The sequence below is a fragment of the Oncorhynchus clarkii genome, chromosome 4 (genome assembly GCF_045791955.1).
Source record: "Oncorhynchus clarkii lewisi isolate Uvic-CL-2024 chromosome 4, UVic_Ocla_1.0, whole genome shotgun sequence".
NCBI lineage: Eukaryota > Metazoa > Chordata > Actinopteri > Salmoniformes > Salmonidae > Oncorhynchus > Oncorhynchus clarkii.
The window spans coordinates 43,175,895-43,201,037 of NC_092150.1; the positions used below are offsets into that span (position 1 = coordinate 43,175,895).

General features: G+C 43.6%; 1 protein-coding gene across 5 annotated transcripts in view; it reads left to right on the forward strand.

The window, feature by feature from the left end:
• LOC139406828 (DENN domain-containing protein 1B-like) overlaps nt 1–25,143 on the forward strand; it is a 196,362-nt gene that overhangs the window by 42,960 nt on the left and 128,259 nt on the right. For all 5 annotated transcript variants that reach the window (XM_071149892.1, XM_071149893.1, XM_071149894.1 and 2 more), the window contains exon 3: nt 18,224–18,267. In XM_071149892.1, coding sequence (XP_071005993.1) covers nt 18,224–18,267 — 44 coding nt within the window. The remainder of the gene's footprint in view (nt 1–18,223; nt 18,268–25,143) is intronic.

The following is a 25,143-nucleotide window of genomic DNA, read 5'->3' on the forward strand; positions in this document are numbered from 1 at the left end:
CTTGCACTGCTATGCAGTGTCTTAGACCTTTGCGCCACTCAGGCACTGTACAACGTGACCGGTTGGGAGTGGCCTGCAGTACCACAGTAAGAGCAAAATAATCCTAATAAAATAATAAAAACCTTAGTGTAACAACAGTTAGTTGTAACAATGAAGTCGTGCACAATTATCACTTTCTATTTAGGTTTCATTTTCAGTCAGAGACACAGTAGGACCCAAAAGCATAATCCGTGCTCTAACTCCCCCTTGCGCTGGTCTGGAGCAATGAAGTGGTGACGCAGGGTACCGTACTGAACCGCAGCATAATCGCATAACGTTTAGTGGAGCAACCACTGTACCTACAGTAGGAATGTAAACAGCAGTTCTTTCCCCCAGTATGGTGCAGCTGAGGTTTTTTTTATTTTTAGGACACACAGTACATAGGCCTAAACCCTAATATCTACTTTTACTGACCCAGGCTGTTAACACAGACTGATCAACACAAGTAAATTTAAGGACCATATCGTCAGTGAGACATTTCCTTTCTTGGGCCCATTGCCTACTAAATCAGCATGAAATGTAATGCCATTGGCTGTGTGATTTCGGAGTGAGGATAGAGGGGAGAAAAGCTTGTTTTAAATGTCATTCAGTGCGAGTTGAAAGATGGCAGTTAATCTGCCTACTCCTTTAATTGTGTTCTGGTGGTAGGGCTCCTCCTAGACAAAATAAGGCTAGTGATCCAGAAGTAAAGCCATGACCATAGTTATTCCTCCTTCCTTTAGGCTCCTAACCCCTTTCCACCATGCCCCTCTCTCACCCCCTCTCCAGTTTCTTGAGTGGGAAGAAAGCCCTTCGTTCCGACAATAGACATTTGGGGCCATATGTTGGCTTGACATCGTCATCAGGTTCACAGCAGGTTACCTTAGTTAACTTTCACTCCAGTGGCTGATGGGATTTTCACCTGCAGCTCCTTGACTAGCTGGCTCAAAGTCTAGACGGCCTCTGAAGCAGGCCCCTGCAGCCCCTGCAGCCCCGGCCCTACAATGGCGGCCATTGTGGATGTTAAGTAGCGGCAGCTTCCTCCCGGCCAGTCGCTGCCTCCTCAGTCAGAAACTGGCGGCTGCTAAAACAATGTCTTTATCCCCAGGCCATACAGGCCGGGGCCTTAATCCGAACCACTACATACGGTGAAATAAATCTCTTAAAGATAAGAGAGAGAGAGAGAGAGAGAGAGAGAGGTAGGGAGAGTGGGAGAGAGAAAGGAGGGATTGCCAAGGCGAGGTTAGAGTGCAGCAGTTTAACCCCTGGCCAAGAAAGAGAGGGGAGAGGAGGGGAAGGGAGAAAGGAGGAACAAGAAGAGGCAGGCACTACAGGGCCCTTCATCTTGTTGTAGAGGAGAGGGATGCTGAGGGGTTTTCAACCTTTTCTTCTCACTGCAGAACTGCTACTCTCTATATAGAAGCTGTCCTCTAACAAGCAGGATTCCTATTCAATATAACATTCAATCAAACTGCTATCCAGTCGTTTCTGTGATTATGCAAAAACCAACAACAGACATTCTGCCTGCTCTGTGGGCAAATGTGTGTCGTTCATTTAGAGATGAGTTATTGGTAAGACTAACAATAGGTTTAGTCATATATGTAGTTTATATACTAGATTAATACTGTGCATATTTAATACTGTTTATGAATCTGTAGTACACCGCTATAACTCATTGGTTGAATGTGTGTTTGATACCTCTCAATCTTCAGTGTTTCTGTGTGTGCCAGAGTTTCTGTTAGGAAAATGTGGTGCCAGACAACGTGACCGGGAAGGGTGTCCACCCACGGTGCTCAGAATGACAGAAATCACATTTAGATTATGGTAATTAATCTTAACAGAACATGCAGCTCATGTAATGAAGTGGCCAATAAAATGTAATTTTCAAACATGTGCAGGTGATAGCTGTTCCATGTGTGGCAGTGATGAAAATCTCTTTTAGAAACTTAAAAAGAGGGGGACTGGCACATTGGCATGAAGGATCGGGAGACAGATGCAGGAGTGCGTAATAGTTTTTAAAATTAAACCCAAATTACGGCGTGCCGTGTAAGGGCACGTACACAAAACACAGGGTTGAAACCCAAACAAAAGAGTGAGGAGTACCTTGAATAAATACACATGCGCACAATTATTAACACACGGGACGAGACCCGTAATCATCTGCGCAATCCACAAGGGCAAAAAAGCCCAAAACGCACAGCACACGCACTAACGGATATTGTAACAATAATCGACAGCCCAATGGAAACCAAAGGGCACACTTATACAAGTACTAATCAGTGGGAACAGGGGACAGGTGTGCGTAATGAATGTTCCCGGAAGATCTGTGGCAGGGACTCTAAAGACGCAACTACTAGGGTGGGTTGCTAATATGATTAGCCTTTGGGCTTCTGGACAACGAAAGAAAGTTGATTATGAAAATCAATAGAACAGGAGAGAAATGGCATAGGTGCGTCCAATAGCGAAGTAAATGGGAATTAATTGGCCAAAATTATATAATTACTCTTGTCTATACAGAAATAAATAAAATAATTAAAAATACTTCACCAGTAGGCATGACTTAGCCACTAGGGATCGAGGATCATTACCTTCTTTAAAAATATAGCTGTGGATTGTTTTAAATCACAAGCTCTTCGGCCTATGCCTCGTTGGGAGTCCCACAATTTGGTCAGCGTACGTGGCAATAGGCCTAGCTGATTATTGAGTTGCGGCTGTTATTATAAAGCATCTAAAATACGGGTGACGACAATGTGTCTGGAGTAGAACTTTAACTAAGAAGAACTTTAATTGAGAAGAAGGGGAGGGGTGTGTGGCGAAGAAACAGTTTGTAATAAAACTATAGTTCTTGACCGTAAGCTATTTTTTTTAACAATCCCCCTCGATAATCACCAATGCTCGGTGTGAAAGAGGAATGGCCTATAGTCTATGAGTTCCATTCGCTCATTTCTTTAGCCACCAATGGATCGTCACTGTGTATCAATATGTCTATATAACAGAGGATGGTAATCTCACATTAGTTAACTTTTAGCTTTTCAATTTGAATCAATTTACACTGAACAAAAATATAAATGCAACATGCAACTATTTCAAAGGTTTTACTGAGTTACTGTTCATATAGGGAAATCAGTCAATTTAAATACATTCATTAAGCTCTAATCTTTGCATTTCACATGACTGGGAATACAAAATAAAGTAGGGGCGTGGATCAGAAAACCAGTCAGTATCTGGTGTGACCACCATTTGCCTCATGCAGTGTGACACATCTCCTTCGCATATAGTAGATCAGGCTGTTGATTGTGTCCTGTGGAATGTTGTTCCACTCCTCTTCAATGGCTGTGCAAAGTTGCTGGATATTGCTGGGAACTGGAACACGCTGTCGTACACATCAATCCAGAGTATCTCAAACATGCTCAGTGGGTGACATGTCTGGTGTATGCAGACCATGTAAGAACTGGGACATTTTCAGCTTCCAGGAATTGTGTACAGATCCTTCCAACATGGGGACGTGCATTATCATGCTGAAACATGAGGTGATGACGGCAGATGGATGGCACGATAATGGACCTTAGGATCTCGTCACGGTATCTCTGCTGCCATTGATAAAATGCAATGTGTTCGTTTCCATAGCTTATGCCTGCCCGCCCATACCATAACCCCACCATGGGGCGCACTGTTCATAACATTGACATCAGCAAATCACTCGCCCACATGACGCCATACACGTTGTCTGCTATCTGCCCGGTACAGTTGAAGCTGGGATTCATCTGTGAAGAGCACACTTCTCCAGCGTGCCAGTGGCCATCGAAGGTGAGCATTTGCCAACTGAAGTCAGTTGCGACGCCGAATTGGAGTCAGGTCAAGACCCTGGTGAAGATGACAGGCACGCAGATGAGCTTCACTGAGACGGTTCCTGACAGTTTGTGTAGAAATTCTTCAGTTGTGCAAAGCTGCAGTTTTATCAGCTGTCCTGGTGGCTGGTCTCAGATGAACCTGCAGGTGAAGAAGCCGGATGTGGAGGTCCTGGGCTGGCGTGGTTACACGTGGTCTGCGGTTGTGAGGCCGGTTGGATGGACTGCCAAATTTTCTAAAACGAAGTTGGAGAGGGGGCTTTTGGTAGAGAAATTAACATTTAAATTATCTGGCAACAGCTCTGGTCAACATTCCTGCAGTCAGCATGCCAATTGCACTCTTCCTCAACTTGAGACATCTGTGGCATTGTGTTGTGTGACAAATTGCATTTTAGTGGCCTTTTATTGTCCCCCAGCACAAGGTGCGCCTGTATAATGATCATGCTGTTTAACCCCCTAAGGTCGATGACCGCGCCCCTGCAGAAATCTAATTAGCAAAATACACATGTCAAATGAGCCAGTAATACATTATCTGTAACGATGTGACAATGATTTTGAGAAACTTTATTATTGAAATTAAACTGTTCCACAACAATGTGCAGATTAAAATCATAACTGAAATTCCAATTCTCTTCAAATTAAAATATATACAGTGCCTTGCGAAAGTATTCGGCCCCCTTGAACTTTGCGACCTTTTGCCACATTTCAGGCTTCAAACATAAAGATATAAAACTGTATTTTTTTGTGAAGAATCAACAACAAGTGGGACACAATCATGAAGTGGAACGACATTTATTGGATATTTCAAACTGTTTTAACAAATCAAAAACTGAAAAATTGGGCGTGCAAAATTATTCAGCCCCTTTACTTTCAGTGCAGCAAACTCTCTCCAGAAGTTCAGTGAAGATCTCTGAATGATCCAATGTTGACCTAAATGACTAATGATGATAAATACAATCCACCTGTGTGTAATCAAGACTCCGTATAAATGCACCTGCACTGTGATAGTCTCAGAGGTCCGTTAAAAGCGCAGAGAGCATCATGAAGAACAAGGAACACACCAGGCAGGTCCGAGATACTGTTGTGAAGAAGTTTAAAGCCGGATTTGGATACAAAAAGATTTCCCAAGCTTTAAACATCCCAAGGAGCACTGTGCAAGCGATAATATTGAAATGGAAGGAGTATCAGACCACTGCAAATCTACCAAGACCTGGCCGTCCCTCTAAACTTTCAGCTCATACAAGGAGAAGACTGATCAGAGATGCAGCCAAGAGGCCCATGATCACTCTGGATGAACTGCAGAGATCTACAGCTGAGGTGGGAGACTCTGTCCATAGGACAACAATCAGTTGTATATTGCACAAATCTGGCCTTTATGGAAGAGTGGCAAGAAGAAAGCCATTTCTTAAAGATATCCATAAAAAGTGTTGTTTAAACATGGTGGTGGCAGCATCATGGTTTGGGCCTGCTTTTCTTAAGCAGGGACAGGGAAGATGGTTAAAATTGATGGGAAGATGGATGGAGCCAAATACAGGACCATTCTGGAAGAAAACCTGATGGAGTCTGCAAAAGACCTGAGACTGGGACGGAGATTTGTCTTCCAACAACACAATGATCCAAAACGTAAAGCAAAATCTACAATGGAATGGTTCAAAAATAAACATATCCAGGTGTTAGAATGGCCAAAGTGTTAGAAAGTCAAATTCCAGACCTGAATCCAATCGAGAATCTGTGGAAAGAACTGAAAACTGCTGTTCACAAATGTTCTCCATCCAACCTCACTGAGCTCAAGCTGTTTTGCAAGGAGGAATGGGAAAACATTTCAGTCTCTCAATGTGCAAAACTGATAGAGACATTCCCCAAGCGACTTACAGCTGTAATCGCAGCAAAAGGTGGCGCTACAAAGTATTAACTTAAGGGGGCTGAATAATTTTGCACGCCCAATTTTTCAGTTTTTGATTTGTTAAAAAAGTTTGAAATATCCAATAAATGTCGTTCCACTTCATGATTGTGTCCCACTTGTTGTTGATTCTTCACAAAAAAATACAGTTTTATATCTTTATGTTTGAAGCCTGAAATGTGGGGTTCAAGGGGGCCGAATACTTTCGCAAGGCACTGATATATATATATATATATATATATATATATATATATATATATATATATATATATATGAGATTTTTTGTGTGTGAATTACTGTTTTCAAATATTTGTACTGTCTGTCGACTGTCTTTTCATACACGTAGCACCATGTTTCATTGCTCTTCTATGCACGACGATGGAGTTCTTAAAAAAAAAAAAGATTTTTATTTAAAATACTTTTTTGTTGTTGTTGAAATTATAGGATATTTGCAAGCTTCCCCAAACTTGAAGTCTTTATATAATAATTGCCTCCACATTTCCATGGTCAGTTTTTGCTTATAGGCTACTTTGAAGCAAGGTAAGACATGCTAAATAATATCAAATCTAATTATTTATATAGCCCTTCTTACATCAGCTGATATAGTTGAGAACTTGTTCTCAACTTGCCTACCTGGTTAAATAAAGGTTAAATAAATATATATATATATATCAAAGTGCTGTACAGAAACCCAGCCTAAAACCCCAAACAGCAAGCAATGCAGGTGTAAAAGCACGGTAGCTAGGAATGCCAAAACCTAGGAAGAAACCTAGAGAGGAACCAGGCTATGAGGGGTGGCCAGTCCTCTTCTGTCTGTGCCAGGTGGAGATTATAACAGAACATGGCCAAGATGTTCAAATGTTCATAAATGACCAGCATGGTCAAATAATAATAATCACAGTAGTTGTCGAGGGTGCAGCAAGTCAGCACCTCAGGAGTAAATGTCAGTTGGCTTTTCATAGCCGATCATTAAGAGGATCTCTATCCCTCCTGCTGTCTCTAGCGAGTTGAAAACAGCAGGTCTGGGTGAACCGGTGAACAGGTCAGGATTCCATAGCCGCAGGCAGAACAGTTGAAACTGGAGCAGCAGCACTGCCAGGTGGACTGGGGGACAGCAAGGAGTCATCATGCCATGTAGTCCTGAGGCATGGTCCTAGGGCTCAGGTCCTCCGAGAGAGAGAGAGAGAGAAAGAGAGAGAGAGAATTAGAGAGAGCATACTTAAATTCACACAGGACACCGGATAACACAGGAGAAGTACTCCAGATATAACAAACTGACCCGAGCCCCCCGACGCAAACTACTGCAGCATAAATACTGGAGGCTGAGACAGGAGGGGTCAGGAGACACTGTGGCCCCATTCGATGATACCCCCGGACAGGGCCAAACAGGAAGGATATAAATAATAGGAAATAAAACATTCAGGTTTCAAACAATTTAAGTATGTTTTCAAAATGCATACTGCCTCCAGCTGACATTGTAAAGTTGTGGGTGACGCACTGATAGCCTATTGATTGCCCTTAAATGTTTTTTTTAACACAGGATTGCTTTTAGAATTGTTGCGCTTGGGTTATAGATTCACATTTTACTCCAGCAGCAACCAGTTGAGGAGCTACAGGAGAAATCCCGCTGAAAATAGGCTTTGCATGCTGTGCCCGTGGGATAGTTTTTGGATAAATAAGATGACGTTACATGATGACTAACGAAAATGCACAGGTCTATTTATTTCAACAAAATGATGCAAATGAACCTATAGACCGATGAGCATGATGGTCAAATGTATTTCCATCGACTGGTATTTCCATCAATGAATAAAAAGCATCATTTTGTAATGTGATTTTTTTCCCCCTGTCATTTTGGCCGGCAACAATTTTATTTATCGGCTTTTAATTTATTTTTTTTGCCCAAAGCCGGCTAACGGAAACCCTGGTGTGTGCCTGTATGATGCGTTTCTTCTTGTAGTTTGTCACCACTCTATTTTTAAACCTGACGCTGCTTGTCACATAGAGACGTGGCTGACACTCACACAGTGTCTTAATGAAAAGCTAAAACATCACAGTTTGTACTGGTGATGATGGAAAATTAGTGCCCAGCTCCCACGGAGTTGCAGTTTACATCAGTTAACTGGTTGTTTATAATCGGGTTAGTTCTATAGATGTAAAGGGCTCCAATGGGCCATGGCCCTCTTCCCGCGTTTATGGTTCCGTAACTGACACGCCACTCATTTTTAGCATACACATTTCAAAAAACATGCTGGTTATTGTGGTTACAAATGTTGAATAGGTACAAAAATCTCCGGGTTAACCATTAATTCAAAAGATTAGAATTCGCTTAAAATAAACTGTGATATATGTAAGAACAACTCAAGGGTACAAGACTGTGTACATACCAGAGTTGGGGGGGCGGCAAACAAACTACTCATCCAATACAGCATTGCGGTCTGTATCGTCCAATCATAGTGCAAGTCATGACCGACCGGTGGATCAGACTTATAAGTCAATTATGTTTACACTACACACAGCTGGCTAACTTTGAAAACATCAGAAACCATGAGGCCAAAACACCACGTTGGCTAGCTCTATATAGAACAGATAAATAATAATAATTATAAGGACAAATATAAGTCATAACAGGAGCCGTCTAAGGTAACCGGAAGGTTGCTGGGTCAAATCCCCGAGCTGACAAGGTAAAAATCTGTCTTTTTGCCCCTGAACAAGACAGTTAACCCACTGTTCCCTGGTAGGCCGTCATTATAAATAAGAATTTCTTCTTAACTGACTTGCCTAGTTAAATAAAGGTTAAATATAGCAAATACAAAAAGCTCTGACTAAAAGGGGTGCATTGTTGTGTTGTGTTTCCCAGAGCATGATACTGCTTTATTTGTTTAAATTTTTTACCTTGTCAGAATTCCGTGCTGAAGATGGCCCATTTCTGGCTGCAGAAACTCAATGGTTAGTGTAGTTTTCAATGCTTTTTGAAACTGGGAACTAGAGAGAAAAACACCACTTCTTAAGAGATTGAAACATTCAACCGATGGGCACCAACCGATGGGCATCAACATAATTGTTTTGCAATCTCTACCTTGCACAGTAATGTCGCTATCTCTAATATTTTATATCACCACGGGTTAAGAGGATTGAGAATCCAGTTCCCAAACCACTATTCAACAATCTGGTAAAAGCAGCTGTCGGCTCCACCCACTCCTATAACCCTTTTCTATTTGACACTCATTCATTTTTCACTTAATAGTTAACATCTCTGTTTCCCTCCGCTTGTTGCTTCTATATCCTTTCTTTGAAGTGGTGTCAGCTGAGAGAGAAGCCTAATCCTTTCCACCCTTTACCTATTAATCATACGCACACGCGCACACCCCTATCTCCCTTCCACCACTCACCTATTAACCCCCTCTGGCCCCCTTTTCAGCCCCTATCAAAGCGATGCGTATCGACTTTTAAAGACGGGCATCGGTGGGACGTCCAAACATTGATTTGCCACTGACCCTGGCTGCTGGTTGTCTCAGCTGCTGGGGGCTGACTGTGTGTTGCCTTGCCGCACAGCGCATGTCCCAGGTTAGCCACGCTTGAATCCCACAGGGATTAATGGACACACACATACACACACACACACATTTTTTACACATGTAGGCCTATATGCTGGAAAACACAAACACGTTTGTTGAGGGATCAATGGCCACTCCTGAGCTTGCTGGCACTCCCGTGCCTGCCTTCACTCTGGGTGTAAATAGAGGAATAGTACCCAGTGATGATAGCTGATAGCTAGGTGATTTCAATTGTCACCTACAGGAGAAAGAGATAGGGACTATGTGTGTCTGTCACACACTGGAGATGAAATACGCTGTAGGTTGTTTTCCCCTTGTCACTCACTGTCAGAGCCAACATGTTCTCACTAATGGAGTGGATATTTGTTTTGGGAGGAAGTGGGGTTGTTTTATTTTGGTGTGAATGGAGATGTGTTGTAGGTGGAGTTGTGATGTATACAGCAGCTTCTGTTAACACATCTTTATGGGGTCTGGCCTAGTTCAGGATATTGATAGGCTTGTTTTGATTACTGTTAGACTTCTGGTTTAGTTGTAGGACAATGACAAAGAGGAACAAGTGAAGTGTGTGTGTCTGTATTCCAGCATATGTTTGTGTGTCCATATTTATTTGTGTGTGTGTGAGCGCTAGGTCTGTTGTGATTAACATTTGTCTTTCTACCTCAGCAGCAGGGGCTTGTGGGTGGGAAGGGGGCAGCGGGGGTCTGCTTTACCCTCCAAACCTTCACCTTAACCCCTTCAGCCCCGCGGGCTCTAACACACGCCTGGCCTGGCTTACTACTACAATACAGCAGCAGGAGGGATGGGGGAAAGGGGGAGAGTCGGGGGATGAGAGGCTGAGCTGTACAGAGAATATTGAGAGACTGGATGAAGGCGGGGGGGTTAGGGAAAGGTAGAGAGAAGTGAGGGAGAGAGGGAATAGTGTGAGGGAAGGGAGTTAGGGAGAGTTATGGTCAGATGGAGAGAGAGTGGAAAGAGGCCCTCCCCTTTTCTCCCTTCATTCCTTCTCCTCTTCACTCTCAATCTCCCTCTCTTTCTCTCTGTCTGGCAGTGGTTCCCATCCTCTCACCCATAAAATCAGCATAAAATTGCCCTAACTCTGGCGGCTCAGGAGGGGGGTGGGGGGGATTGTATGTATTTGTGATGGAGTGTTTTATGTATTTGTGATGGAGGAGGGAGGGATGGTGGGTGTATATTTTGGGATGGAGTTCCCTAGGGGAGCAGAAAGTGTCTTTGTCAGGGCCTTTTCAGAGGAGGCCCGTGAAATCACGCAACAGGATTATGGAAGGCATCTTTGATTCTGTCTACTCGCTCCTGTTGTCCTTTTCAGTGGGAAATATGGGGGTCTGTTTATTATGTGTGTATGTGTCCTTGCGAGAGGAAGATTATTGTTTAGTGTTCCAAAATTCAACTATTGATGCCAACATGACTGCTGTTGAAGTTCTAAATCCAAAAACAGAGTTTTCTTAGCCATTTGAACCAGTTTCCCGGACCCATATTAAAGTTGCAATCTGCAGTTCCTCTATCCATTTTTGGACTTCTGAATTAATTAAATGTTCCCATTGATTCTTGAATAATATAAACTAATAAAAGCCTCATGAGCTTAGTTCAATTGTTGTACCCAATCAGAACCCCAAATATACACTTATTTCATGCCAATGTTGGTAAACAAACACTATATAGCCTCAAAACATGGTTAAAACTATAATTTTGATATCATGGATGACCAGTCATTGTATCCATAGCTCTGTCTATGAATTTGAGAGTGGTTACATTTCTCCAGCCCTATCCCTCAGCTTTTCACCTAAACATTGGTGGGGATATTGAATTGTTATTGTTTTAACTGCTGATTGCCGATTTAAGGCAATTTCTGGACTAAAAAACAGTTCTTAGTCTGTTGCTGTGGTCTGGAGCCCTAACATTGTGGTGAACTATGTTTACCAGAAGTCCCTCTGATAGTGACACTATGGCTGTGAGCTCTTCCTCATGTAGACTTTGTGCTAGACCTGGGGAGCGTTCAGCAGGACGCAATGTTTTGGATTGTTCAGATAGAAATTGGCTTTGTAGAACAAGCATGCCTCTATGACATGAAGAATAAGGAATTTAGTCGGCTCTATTCGTGCTATTTCTATCTGCAATGTTCGACAACATTTGGCTATTGAACTAGCCCTGGTGATATAAAAAGTATTTGTTTGCGTTTTCAATGCTTTCGAAGAGCTTGAGATGGCTAAATGAGCATTGTGGGGTGGGTTTTAAACTTTTGGAATGATTCCTTTGTCATGATCTCTGCCACGATGTAGTCTAGACCTGTCTGCAGGTACATACATTGGGGCAAAAAAGTTTTTAGTCAGCCACCAATTGTGCAAGTTCTCCCACTTAAAAAGATGAGAGAGGCCTGCAATTTTCATCATAGGTACACTTAAACTATGACAGACAAAATGAGATGAAAAAAATCCAGAAAATCACATTTGTAGGATTTTTAATAAATTCATTTGAAAATTATGGTGGAAAATAAGTATTTGGTCACCTACAAACAAGCAAGAATTCTGTCTCTCACAGACCTGTAATTTCTTCTTTAAGATCCTCCTCCACTGTCCACCTGTATTAATGGCACCTGTTTGAACTTGTTATCAGTATAAAAGACACCTGTCCACAACCTCAAACAGTCACACTCCAAACTACACTATGGCCAAGACCAAAGAGCTGCCAAAGGACACCAGAAACAAAATTGTAGACCTGCACCAGGCTGGGAAGACTGAATCTGCAATAGGTAAGCAGCTTGGTTTGAAGAAATCAACTGTGGGAGCAATTATTAGGAAATGGAAGACATACAAGACCACTGATAATCTCCCTCGATCTGGGGCTCCACGCAAGATCTCACCCCGTGGGGTCAAAATGATCACAAGAACGTTGAGCAAAAATCACAGAACCACACGGGGGGACCTAGTGAATGACCTGCAGAGAGCTGGGACCAAAGTAACAAAGCCTACCATCAGTAACACACTACGCCGCCAGGGACACAAATCCTGCAGTGCCAGACGTGTCCCCCTGCTTAAGCCAGTACATGTCCAGGCCCGTCTGAAGTTTGCTAGAGAGCATTTGGATGATCCAGAAGAAGATTGGGAGAATGTCATATGGTCAGATGAAACCTAAATAGAACTTTTTGGTAAAAACTCAACTCGTCGTGTTTGGAGGACAAAGAATGCTGAGTTGCATCCAAAGAACACCATACCTACTGTGAAGCATGGGGTGGAAACATCATGCTTTGGGGCTGTTTTTTCTGCAAAGGGACCAGGACGACTGATCCGTGTAAAAGAAATAATGAATGGGGCCATGTATCGTGAGATTTTGAGTGAAAACCTCCTTCCATCAGCAAGGGCATTGAAGATGAAACGTGGCTGGGTCTTTCAGCATGACAATGATCTCAAACACACCGCCCGGTCAACAAAGGAGTGGCTTCGTAAGAAGCATTTCAAGGTCCTGGAGTGGCCTGGCCCGTCTCCATATCTCAACCCCATAGAAAATCTTTGGAGGGAGTTGAAAGTCTGTGTTGCCCAGCAACAGCCCCAAAACATCACTGCTCTAGAGGAGATCTGCATGGAGAAATGGGCTAAAAACCAGCAACAGTGTGTGAAAACCTTGTGAAGACTTACAGAAAACGTTTGACCTCTGTCATTGCCAACAAAGGGTATATAACAAAGTATTGAGATAAACTTTTGTTATTGACCAAATACTTATTTTCCACCATAATTTGCAAATAAATTCATTAAAAATCCTACAATGTGATTTTCTGAATTTTTCCCCCTCATTTTGTCTGTCATAGTTGAAGTGTACCTATGAGGAAAATTACAGGCCTCTCTCATCTTTTTACGTTGGAGAACTTGCACAAATTGTGGCTGACTAAATACTTTTTTGCCCCACTGTATGTGTTGTAACACTGTAGGCCTAATTACTGCACCTACTAGTACAGAGAGAGTCACCTCACTTCTAGTCCTTAAGAAATTATGCAGTATTTAGGTTTTTATGTATTATTTCTTACATTGTTAGCCCAGAAAATTTTAAGTGTTATTACATACAGCCGGGAAGAACTATTGGATATCAGAACGACGTCAACTTATCAACATTACCACCAGTAATACGACTTCCCGAAGTGGATCCTTTGTTCGCACCACCATCCAGGGCATTTGATCTGATCCCAGAGGCCGACCCAAAACAAAGTCGCCGCAGAAGAGGTAGACGGAGCGGCCTCCAGGTCAGACTCTGGATGCGTGCACACCACCCACCGCTTCTGAGTATATTACTCTCCAATGTCCAGTCTCTAGATAACAAGGTAGACAAAATTAGGGCAAGGGTTTCTTTCCATAAAGACATCGGGGATTGTAACATACTCTGTTTCACAGAAACATAACTCTTGTGATGTGTTGTCGGAGGCGGTACAGCCCTGGGATTCTTTATGCGTCGCGCCGACAGAAATAAACATCTCTCTGGGAAGAAGAAGGGCAGGAGTGTATGCTTCATGATTAATCACTCATAGTGTAATTGTAACAACAAACAGGAACTGAAGTCCTTTTGTTCACCTGACCTAGAATTTCTCACAATCAAATGCTGACCGAGAATTCTCGTCAGTTATTGTCACAGCCGTGTATATCCGCCCTCAAGCCGATACCACGACGGCCCTCAAGGAACTTCACTGGACTCTATGCAAACTGGAAACCATATATCCTGAGGCTGCATTTATTGTAGCTGGGGATTTTAACAAAGCAAATTTGAGAACAAGGCTACCTAAATTCCATCAGCATATTAATTGTAGCACTCGTGCGGGCAATATACTGGATAACTGCTAATCTAACTTGCGAGGTGCATACAAGGCCCTCCCTTTGGCAAATCTGACCACAACTCCATTTTGCTCCTCCCGTCCTATAGGCAGAAACTCAAACAGGATGGAGCCGTGAACCACAAGAACCATTCAACGCTAGATTGACCCATCGGAATCCATGCTTCAGATTTTGTTTTGATCACGCGGACTGGGACATGTTCTGGGCAGCCTCAGAGAATAATATTGATGTATACGCTGATTCGGTGAGTGAGTTTATAAGGAAATGCATTGGAGATGTTGTACCCACTGTGTCTATTAAAACCTACACGAACTAGAAACAGTGGATAGATGGTGGCATTCGCGCAAAATTTGGCCGAATATAAACAGTGAAGTTATTCCCTCCGCAAGGCAATCAAACAAACAAAATGTCAGTATAGGGATAAAGAGGAGTCTCAATTCAACGGCTCAGTCACGATACGTTTGTGGCAGGGTCTACAGGTAATCACAGACTACAAAAAGAGAACCAGCCACGTCACTGACACCGACGTCTTGCTTCCAGACAAACTAAATACCTTCTTTGCCCGCTACCAAGGACTGTGGGCTCTCCTTCTCCGTGGTCGACGTGAGTAAGACATTTAAATGCGTTAACCCTCGCAAGGCTACTGGCCCAGACGGCATCCCTACCGTGTCAGACCAGCTGGCTGGTGTGTTTAAGGACATATTCAATCTCTCCCTATCCCAGTCTGCTGTCCCCACATGTTTCAAGATGGCCACCATTGTTCCTGTACCCAAGAAGGCAAAGGTAACTGAACTAAATGACTATCGCCCCTTGCAGTCACTTCTGTCATCATGAAGTGCTTTGAGAGACTAGTCAAGGATTATATAACCTCCAATTTACCTTCCACCTTAGACCCACTTCAATTTGCATACCGCCCCAATACGTCCACAGAAGATGCATTTGCCATCACACTGCACACTGCCCTATCCCACCTGGACAAGAGGAATACCTATGTAAAAATGCTGTTCATTGATTACAGCTCAGCATTCAATACCATAGTCCCCTCCAAGCTCATCAATAAGCTTGAGGCCCTGGGTCTCAACACCCCCTGTGCAATTGGGTCTCCCAGGTGGCGAAGGTTGGAAACAACATCTCCACTTTGCTGAACCTCAACACTGGGACCCCACAAGGGTGCGTGCTAAGCCTCCTCCTGTACTCCCTGTTCACCAATATCTGAGTGGCCATGCACACCTTCAACTCAATCATCAAGTTTGCAGATGACGCTCCCGTGTGGTGTTAGGAAAACAACCTCTCACTCAACGTCAACAAAACAAAGAAGAGGAATGTGGACTTCAGGAAACAGTAGAGGGAAACGACAGGACCTCAGGAGGCTGAAGAAATGTGACTTTTACAGATGCACAATTGAGACCGCCTGGTATGGAAACTGCACCGCCCACAACCACAAGGCTCTCCAGAAGGTAGTCCGGTGTGCACAACGCATCACCGGGGGCAAACTACCTGCCCTCCAGGACACCTACAGCACCCGATGTCACAGGAAGGCCAAAAAGATCATCAAGGACAACAACCACCCAAGCCACTGCCTGTTCACCCCGCTACCATCCAGAATGCGAGGTCAGTATAGGTGCATCAAAGCTGGGAACGAGAGACTGAAAAACAGCTTCTATCTCAAGGCCATCAGACTGTTAAACAGCCATCGCTAACACAGAGAGGCTGCTGCCTACATACAGACTTGAAATCATTATCCACTTTAATAAATGTATCACTAGTCACTTTAATAATGCCACTTGAGTAATGCAAGTCATGTAAACATTATTCATCTCATATGTACATACTGCATTTTATCTATTGCATCTTGCATGTGCCGCTCGGTCATCGCTCATCCATATATTTATCTGTGTATATTCTTATTCCATCCCTTTATTTAGAGTTGTTTGTATTAGGTAGTTGTTGTGAAATTGTTAGATTACTGTTAGATATTACAGCACTGTCGGAACTAGAAGCACAAGCATTTCGCCACACTTGCAATAACATCTGCTAACCATGTGTATGTGACCAATACAATTTGTTTTGACATATTGTTGCATAGGATTACTTTGTAATTGCTGTTAATGGAGATTATGTTTAGAAATAGCCCCAATACAATACAAATACAACCAGAAGCCCTTTGCACCAACATAATTCACAATGTTCATCTCGCTCTCCATCTATGGCAAGCACAGGGGTCTTATATATATATATATATATATATATATATATATATATATATATACATATATATATACATATACATACATACATACATATATATATATATATATATATATATATATATATATATATATATATATATATATACATACATACAGTGGGGCAAAAACATATATATATACATACATACATACATACATATATATATATATATATATATATATATATATATATATATATATATATACATACATACAGTGGGGCAAAAACATATTTAGTCAGCCACCAATTGTGCAAGTTCTCCCATTTAAAAAGATGAGAGAGGCCTGTAATTTTCATCATAGGTACACTTCAACTATGACAGACAAAATGAAGAAAAAAAAATCCAGAAAATCACATTATAGGATCTTTAATGAATTTATTTGCAAATTATGGTGGAAAATAAGTATTTGGTCAATAACAAAAGTTATTATTATTAGTATTTTGGCCCATTCCTCCATGCAGATCTCCTCTAGAGCAGTGATGTTTTGGGGCTGTTGCTGGGCAACACTGACTTTCAACTCCCTCCAAAGATTTTCTATGGGGTTGAGATCTGGAGACTGACTAGGCCACTCCAGGACCTTGAAATGCTTCTTACGAAGCCACTCCTTCGTTGCCTGGGCGGTGTGTTTGGGATCATTGTCATGCTGAAAGACCCAGCCATGTTTCATCTTCAATGCCCTTGCTGATGGAAGGAGGTTTTCACTCAAAATCTCACGATACATGGCCCCATTCATTCTTTCCTTTACACGGATCAGTCGTCCTGGTCCCTTTGCTGAAAAACAGCCCCAAAGCATGATGTTTCCACCCCCATGCTTCACAGTAGGTATGGTGTTCTTTGGATGCAACTCAGCATTCTTTGTCCTCCAAACACGACGAGTTGAGTTTTTACCAAAAAGTTATATTTTGGTTTCATCTGACCATATGACATTCTCCCAATCTTCTATTGCAGATTCAGTCTTCCCAGCCTGGTGCAGGTCTACAATTTTGTTTCTGGTGTCCTTTGACAGCTCTTTGGTCTTGGCCATAGTGGAGTTTGGAGTGTGACTGTTTGAGGTTGTGGACAGGTGTCTTTTATACTGATAACAAGTTCAAACAGGTGCCATTAATACAGGTAACGAGTGGAGGACAGAGGAGACTCTTAAAGAGGTTTCAGAAATCTTGCTTGTTTGTAGGTGACCAAATACTTATTTTCCACCATAATTTGCAAATCAATTCATAAAAAATCCTACAATGTGATTTTCTGGATTTTTTTTTCTCATTTTGTCTGTCATAGTTGAAGTGTACATATGTTGAAAATTACAGGCCTCTCATCTTCTAAGTGGGAAAACTTGCCCCACTGTGTGTGTGTGTGTGTGTGTGTGTGTGTGTGTGTGTGTGTGTGTGTGTGTGTGTGTGTATGTGTATATATATATATATATATATTCACTCACATGTGTAAATGTATATATTTATGTGTGTGTGTGTATGTATATATATGTATGTGTGTGTGTGTGGGTAATATATATTTTTATTTTCATTGTGTATTATATGTGTAGGTCTGATTTCCACGCGTTCAAACAGGGATGATGTGGTGTATAATATCACATCATATCTACATGAAGGAGAGGCATTAGCATATTGGAGACACACATCCTCCATCTCTCCACGGTGTTAGCTAGCTGGTGCTACTGTATGTGTGTATTGTTGGTGTGTGCCTGTGCCGACTGGCGGCAGCCACCCTTGCCTCCACCCCCTCATTAATATGTATATGTTCTGAGGCAGCGCTGCGAAGGCTGTGTTTCTCACCGCTGATTAATGCTGTCTGTCAATTACCTCCAGATCCTGCCGTGCTGTGGAGCTTCCCCCAGGACTACACAGACCAGGTTGGAGACACACACACACACACACACACACACACACACACACACACACACACACACACACACACACACACACACTCCTCCTTCTCTATCCCGCTCTCCTCTCACTCGCTTTCTCTCATGGTGATACCCCTTCTCCCTCAACCTCTCTCTCTCACTCCCTGCCTCCCTCCTTTCCGTACTCAACCTGCCATCTAGTGCTACCACCCCCCACCCCCACCCCCCACCACCACCACCGGCTGTTGCTGATAATGAAGGCAGTGAGCAGGTCTTCAATAACGGACGAATCAGTAATTATCGCGCAACCATGACAGGAATGCGCACCTCTGTTTCCTCGCTCTCTCTGTCTTCCTTTCTGTCTCCTTTTTACCGTCTTTCTGTTCTTTCTATCCCTCTTTTCTGTCTCTCTGTCCCATTCACTCTCTCGGTCTCGTGTCTAACCAACCCAAAACACCACTAGGGTCTAAAGAGACCTTAAAGCCTTCCTCCCAGTGCCTAAACCGCCACTTATTTCAAATCCTGTCATTTGACAACATCCACCATGAGAGGGTGAAGCTGGCGATTAATTTATGCAGGGTGGAAAAGGAAACGGATACGGATCTGTTGCATTACAAACCTGTTCTGAGACAGGTGTCGTACTGAGGGTTATTTTTGCTCAATGTTATTTAGCACGGTTGACCATGACGTACCAGTGATTCGACTGAAGTGTCGTACTGCTATTAGTTTCCCTGTTAGTCGTCGCTACCTGCCTTTTCATTACCATTGAATGAAAGAGTACTAAATCCAAATGGTGTCTTGTTCTTTGTCTCTGACTTAGATTTTCCCAGAATGACAGTTTAGCACCACAGTCCCAGCTAATAATAAGGATCATACATTAGAAGACAGTGCTAAAATGTGCATTTGTCGAAGATAACTAATTATGCACGGCTGTCTAAGTAAATGACAAAAAAATGGCAGTACTGGTTGTCGTTTTGGTAGTGATCTTTGACTCTACAAGATGCGTGTGTGTGTGTGAGCTGTGGGTCTAACACTGCCATATTGTGGTCCTAAAAGCACGGCATGAGCGGGGGGCTAGAGGGATGCGGCGGAGGTATGGACCATATTGTGGTGTGACCAGTCCAGTGTGTTGAAAGGTGTTGGAACACACACAGGTCTTAGAGCAGAGCAGTGGGCAGACTGCAGCTGATCACAGGAAGAGAGAGAAACTAGAATGGAAGAGTAGAGGGAGAGATGAATATGCGTAGGCTAACTGTGTGTGTGTGTACGTACCACAGCAGAGAAGAAACGGCTTTGAAGAATCAACGGGTTGTAGAGACGCTCCCGGCTCTGTCTGTCTGCGGCTCTGTGTGTGTGTGTCACAATGCGATATTATCACGATACTTCGGTGCCGATACGATATGCATTGCAGTTATATACTGTGATTTTACAGCGATTCGAGGTTCCAAACCTATTGCTCGCCATATGTTTGCTGCAGAAAGACAAGAGGGAGCCATGAGAAAACGAGTTTGTCAGAGAAATAAAAGAGCTGAAAACAAATTGGCTCCCTATTTAAAAAGAAGCTCGAGAACAAGCTATGAAGGAAAATATTGAAGTTTTGGTGCAGCTACAGGCAAATAGTGCAAATCACGAGCATTTGATTTAAGTAACAAAAGTGTTAGTTTCCCCCCTCTCGCTCTCTCTTGCTATCTCTGTTTCTCTCTGTTGTTGACCAGCTTGTGCGTGTGGATAAGATGGCTAGTGTAGCTATTGCGTGGTGTGACTGTGTGCAGACGGCATGGCCTTTCTTCCCGTCGGCAGCCAGAAAGGCCTGTATACTATTCACACAGCTCATTACCAGGAATTGGGCTCCTTTTCCTCTTTGTGGCTCCACGCTGCGGCCGTGAGGAGAGGAGCTGCAGTCAGTCAATCAGTCAGTCATTCCTCTTTTCTCCAGGAGAGTAGCAGCATATGGCTGCAGATGCTAACAGTCTCCGCAGGCCTCCTTTTGTTTGGCCTGGTATTGTTGCCCGGCGTAATGACAGTTGTAGGATCGGGGTGGAGGGGTTAGTCTACCCCTGGGGAGGGAGGGGAGGAGGCAGGCAGGCAGGCAGGCAGACAGACAGGAGTGTGGATTATGGAAATATGAATGGATTTTTTTCTGTTCTGTGGTTGAATAGAGGCTCAAAGGAGAGCAGGCTGCAGGCTGGCACGCCAGGGCGGATAAATATGAAGTGAGAAACGCTCTCTCCATCTCTCACTCTCTCCATGTTTCTTTCGCTCTTTTTTGTCTTTCCCTCCTGCTCCCTCAACCCCTGAGACTCTTGATGTCCTGGTCATCTACAGCTGCCATGTGGAGAGGAATAGAGAAGGGGAAAGAGAGAGATGGCTAAAGCATATATTTGAATCGTAAGAAGGATTTTCTTTAAAAAAATAAATAAATAGACAGATGGAAAGTTTCCTCTCAGATCTCATCCCAAAGTTCTTAAAAAATAGGAGACACACATACACACACAGTCTTGTATAACTAACCTTGTGGGGGGACACAATTCAGTCCCTTTCAAAATAATATTTTACCTGACCCAAAAACCCTAACCCTAGCTCCTAACCTTAACCCTAAAACTAACCTTAACCCCAAACCCCCTACAAATAGCATTTGACCCCAATTGATCATCATTTTGTTCATTTACTATTCTTGTGGGGACTTCTGGTCCACACACACACACGCACACACGCACGCGCACGCACGCACACACACACACACACACACACACACACACACACACACACACACACACACACACACACACACACACACACACACACACACACACACACACACACACACACACACACACACACACACACACACACACACACACTCACACACACACTGGTCTCTGTCTCTGTTTCTCTGTCTCTGTTTCTCTCTCTCTTTTGCACACACACAGGGATGATATTCTCCAAACTTATCAGGGCATTGAGTCATGCTGATAGCCTCTCTGTGTGTCTCTCCCTCTCTGTCTTTTCTCCCATTTCTTCTCAGTGGCAGCTGTGGCAGGAAATTACAAATGACACCTAAACAGCAGTTTTCTGCATGTGTTATTACATTAGTCCCAGATAAATGCAGTGAAACGTTTACAGTACTGGATACTGCTACTATAGAGTAAATCTGTACCACGGCTACATATTCAACAATCCAATTGTGTTTTTTTACCCTAACACCTGTTTGGTGTGTGTTTAGAAGTAAAGAGAGACAAAGGCAGGCAGCGAGAGAGGCAGAGAGACTCAGAGAGGCAGATAGATGGAAGCAGAGCGAGAGACCAATAGGCAGACCAACAGACAGTGTGGTCTCAGTCAGTAGAGAAATGGAAAGAGCCAGTGTTGTTGTCCCAGGGGTCTCCTCTCTCAGAGAAGATATTAGTCTATCTCTGACACCATGGCGCATCAGAGCATCCACACTGACACCATATGATTGGTGGACCCATCCCTGGGCCGTGGAGGGTGAGCATCAGAGGGGAGAGTGATGGGGTAACATGGGGAAGGAGGAAGAATAACGCAGGGGCAGGGGGTAGACTGACAGTTGGGCGTAGGCGTCGGAGGCAGGGGAGTGGGGGAGGCATGTGGAGTGATGGGGTGAGAATAGGGGCCTTGCCAGCGTTACGGTTGCTGCTGTTATGACGGCCGTTTTTGTAGGGCTGTAACGGGGTGATGAGCAGTGAGAGATGAGGAAAGAGGCGGTGTGTGTGTGTGTTTATGTCTTCACTTCTGCGTCTGTGTGTGTCGAGGGGTCTCGTCTTTCCCCTTCACTGCACCCTGACAGCAGTGTCAGACAAGGCCCTATAATGTGTGTGTGTGTGTTTATCTGTCTCTAGCCCCTCAATGCCCGCTCTCTGGGGTGTTGTGGGGCACTACCTAATGGAAAGACTCGCCCCGCTGAGCTGGCCTTTATACAGGCACTCCTCTGGACATCTAACTGATGGCCTTTGTTGCTCATGGGTCCTGATTACACTGACCCCTGGGCTGCTTCTTAGGAGAGGTAGAGGGGAGGAGAGAGCAGGGGCGGAGTGGGAGATGAGGGGAGAGAAGTGAAGAGGAGAAAGTAAAGTGCAGGAGAGGAGAGAACTGCGTCAAGGAAAGGAAAGAGGAGCGGAGGGTGTGTTTTTGGCAGTCGTGGAAAGGGATAGGGCACTGCAGGTATATCTTGGCAACCTAGTCCTCTACCAGATTCTGTTCTAAAAACAGGGAGGTGTTCTGTGAGATTAAGACAAAGGAAACACCCGGATACACTTCCCTCCATTCTACTGGTCAATGTACAGTCACTTGATAATAAGATGGCTGTCCTCCGATCACGGATTCGCTACCAACGGGACTCTCGAATGCCCAACTTACATCAATACGTCTCCAACTCCACTAGGGGCGATAAAGCCCGAGACGACTGTTATTCTACCCGCAAGCACACAAGGCCCTCCCTCGTCCGCCATTCACTAAATCAGATTACGACTCTGTACTCCTGCTTCCTGTTTTCATGCAGAAACTCAAACAGGGAGTACCTGTGACTCGCTCCGTTGAGAAATTGTCACCAGAATCAGAGATTATGCTACAGGACTGCTTTAGCACTGGTTGGAATATGTTTCGAGACTCCGCCGATTAACATTGACGAGCTAACCACCTCTGTGACTGGCTTCATTAGAAAATGTATTGGCGACGTTGTCTCCACTGAGGGTTCGCTGCTTTCCCAATAAAATACCCCTGGATTAACACGGAGATTGGTGCTAAAGGACAGGGTTAACGCACATAGAGCTATCGTAGACAACCCTGAGGCTACGGCCGAGGACCGGAATAAGTACAAGTCCCACTATGACCTCCGCAGAGTCATCAATTGAGCAAAAGGACAATATAGGAATAAGGTGGAATCATATTACACCGGCTCCCACGCCTGCTGCATGTGGCAGGGGCTACAGTCCATTACGGATTACAAAGACCCAACCGTTTTCAGCCCAACGATGCCTCTCTACCAGACAAACTCAATGCATTTTATTTATGCTTTGACAACAACAACATTTTGCCGGGTGTGAGGGCCGTCACCGAACTAGAAGATTGGGTGATCTCAGTTTCCGAGGCCAATGTGAGAAAGGTATTTTATTGCGGTCGGGTCCCGGCGGTATTCCAGGGCGCATTCTTAGAGCACGCGAAGAACATCTGGCTGGCATCCACACTCACAGTAATTTTCACCTCTCTTTGTCCCAGTCTGTAATCCCCACATGTTTTAAGATGACCACCATCCTTCCTGTCCATAAGAACCCTAATCATGAAGTGCTTTGAGAGGCTGGTTATGGCATACATTAACTCCACCATCTCAGACATGCTAGACCAACTCCAATTTGCGTACCGCCCCAACAGATCCATAGATTATGCAATCTCAATTTCTCTCCACCCTGCCCTCACCCACCCACCTTAGTCCCCTCCTGTACTTCCTGTTCACCCACAACGGGGCTGTATTGGAGCGGGTCGAGAGCTTCAAATTCCTTGGTGTCCAAATCACTAAAGACTTAAAATGGTCCAAACATGGGTACAGTTGTGAAGAAGGCGCGACAGTGCCTCCTTCCCCTCAGGAGGTTTAGAGAGTTTGGCATGGGCCCTCAAATCCTCAAAGATCTATAGCTATACCATTGAGAGCATCTTGACTGGTGTAACAACACCTGCACAGGATTGGTACATTCGAACATCACACCTGGGGGACGGGTACAGGATGGCAGCAACAACTGCCCAAGAAGGCACAATCCATCAGTGCTCAGACTGTCCGCCATAGACTGAGAAAGGCTGGACTGAGGTCTTGTTGGCCAGGTTGTAAGGCAGATCCTCACCAGACATCACCGGCAACTATGTTGTCTATGGGCACAAACCCACCGTCACTTTAAAACGTTACTATCTGGCAAGTCTTGATGGACTTCATAATGTAAATACAAACTAGATTTTTTGTTTACTTGTCCCGATGCGATACCATGAGTATATAATTATGTTGTATGATTTTTGAATGGCAAGGATATGAGATCGACATTACTCAGTCAGTTTGACACCTTTTGTAAACTAGTCAAGCTTGCTGTTCATTAAAGCACATGAATTTGCCCCTCCTTGGCTGCATTTGAAACACGCAAGATTCCAACTTTAACTTTTTTCGATGACACGTGCATCTCCAAGCTTACTGGCTAATAATCTATGGGACTGAACATAATTTCTTCTTGCCCAGACAGACATGGTGTAGTTCTTAAAGTGCAAATGACAGCATTTTAACAACATGAAATCTTATTACAATCTGTTCATATACACCCCCAGGAAGAATATTTTTTATTTAATTTATTTATTACATTTTCTGACGAGAGCACTGAGATATGGTCATTTTCACATTTTCATAAATTCTTAGAATGTTTGGGAATTACGTATACTAAGGCATTTGTGAAAATTCTACAGCAATATACGGTTGGAAAGTGGCTGTGCATTTGGACAATTAATAGATATTGCAGTAAATTAACCTAGGACCGTAGTTTATGCAGACTGGTGCGCCACAGCCAATCAGGTACAGTAGGTACAGTAGGCCTATATGCAAACAAGCCATTTGCCACAAGGGCCTGCCATTATTCACTTTGAACTGGACTGTGTGTTTACAGGCAGTTGCAACAGCGTGACTTCAGATCATTAGAATGCATTCAGCAGAAGTCACACAATACACTTGAATGGATTTCAGCAAATATGTAGCTAAATGCCTCATATATTTGGAAACTTTACAGTCCTATTGATCAAACAACCATAAATAGGTAGGTTATGTTTCCCTATATGCACATCGACAAGATCAACGACTAATGCTAGCCAGTGCAATATGAGCTAAAATCTAACGAAGGAACA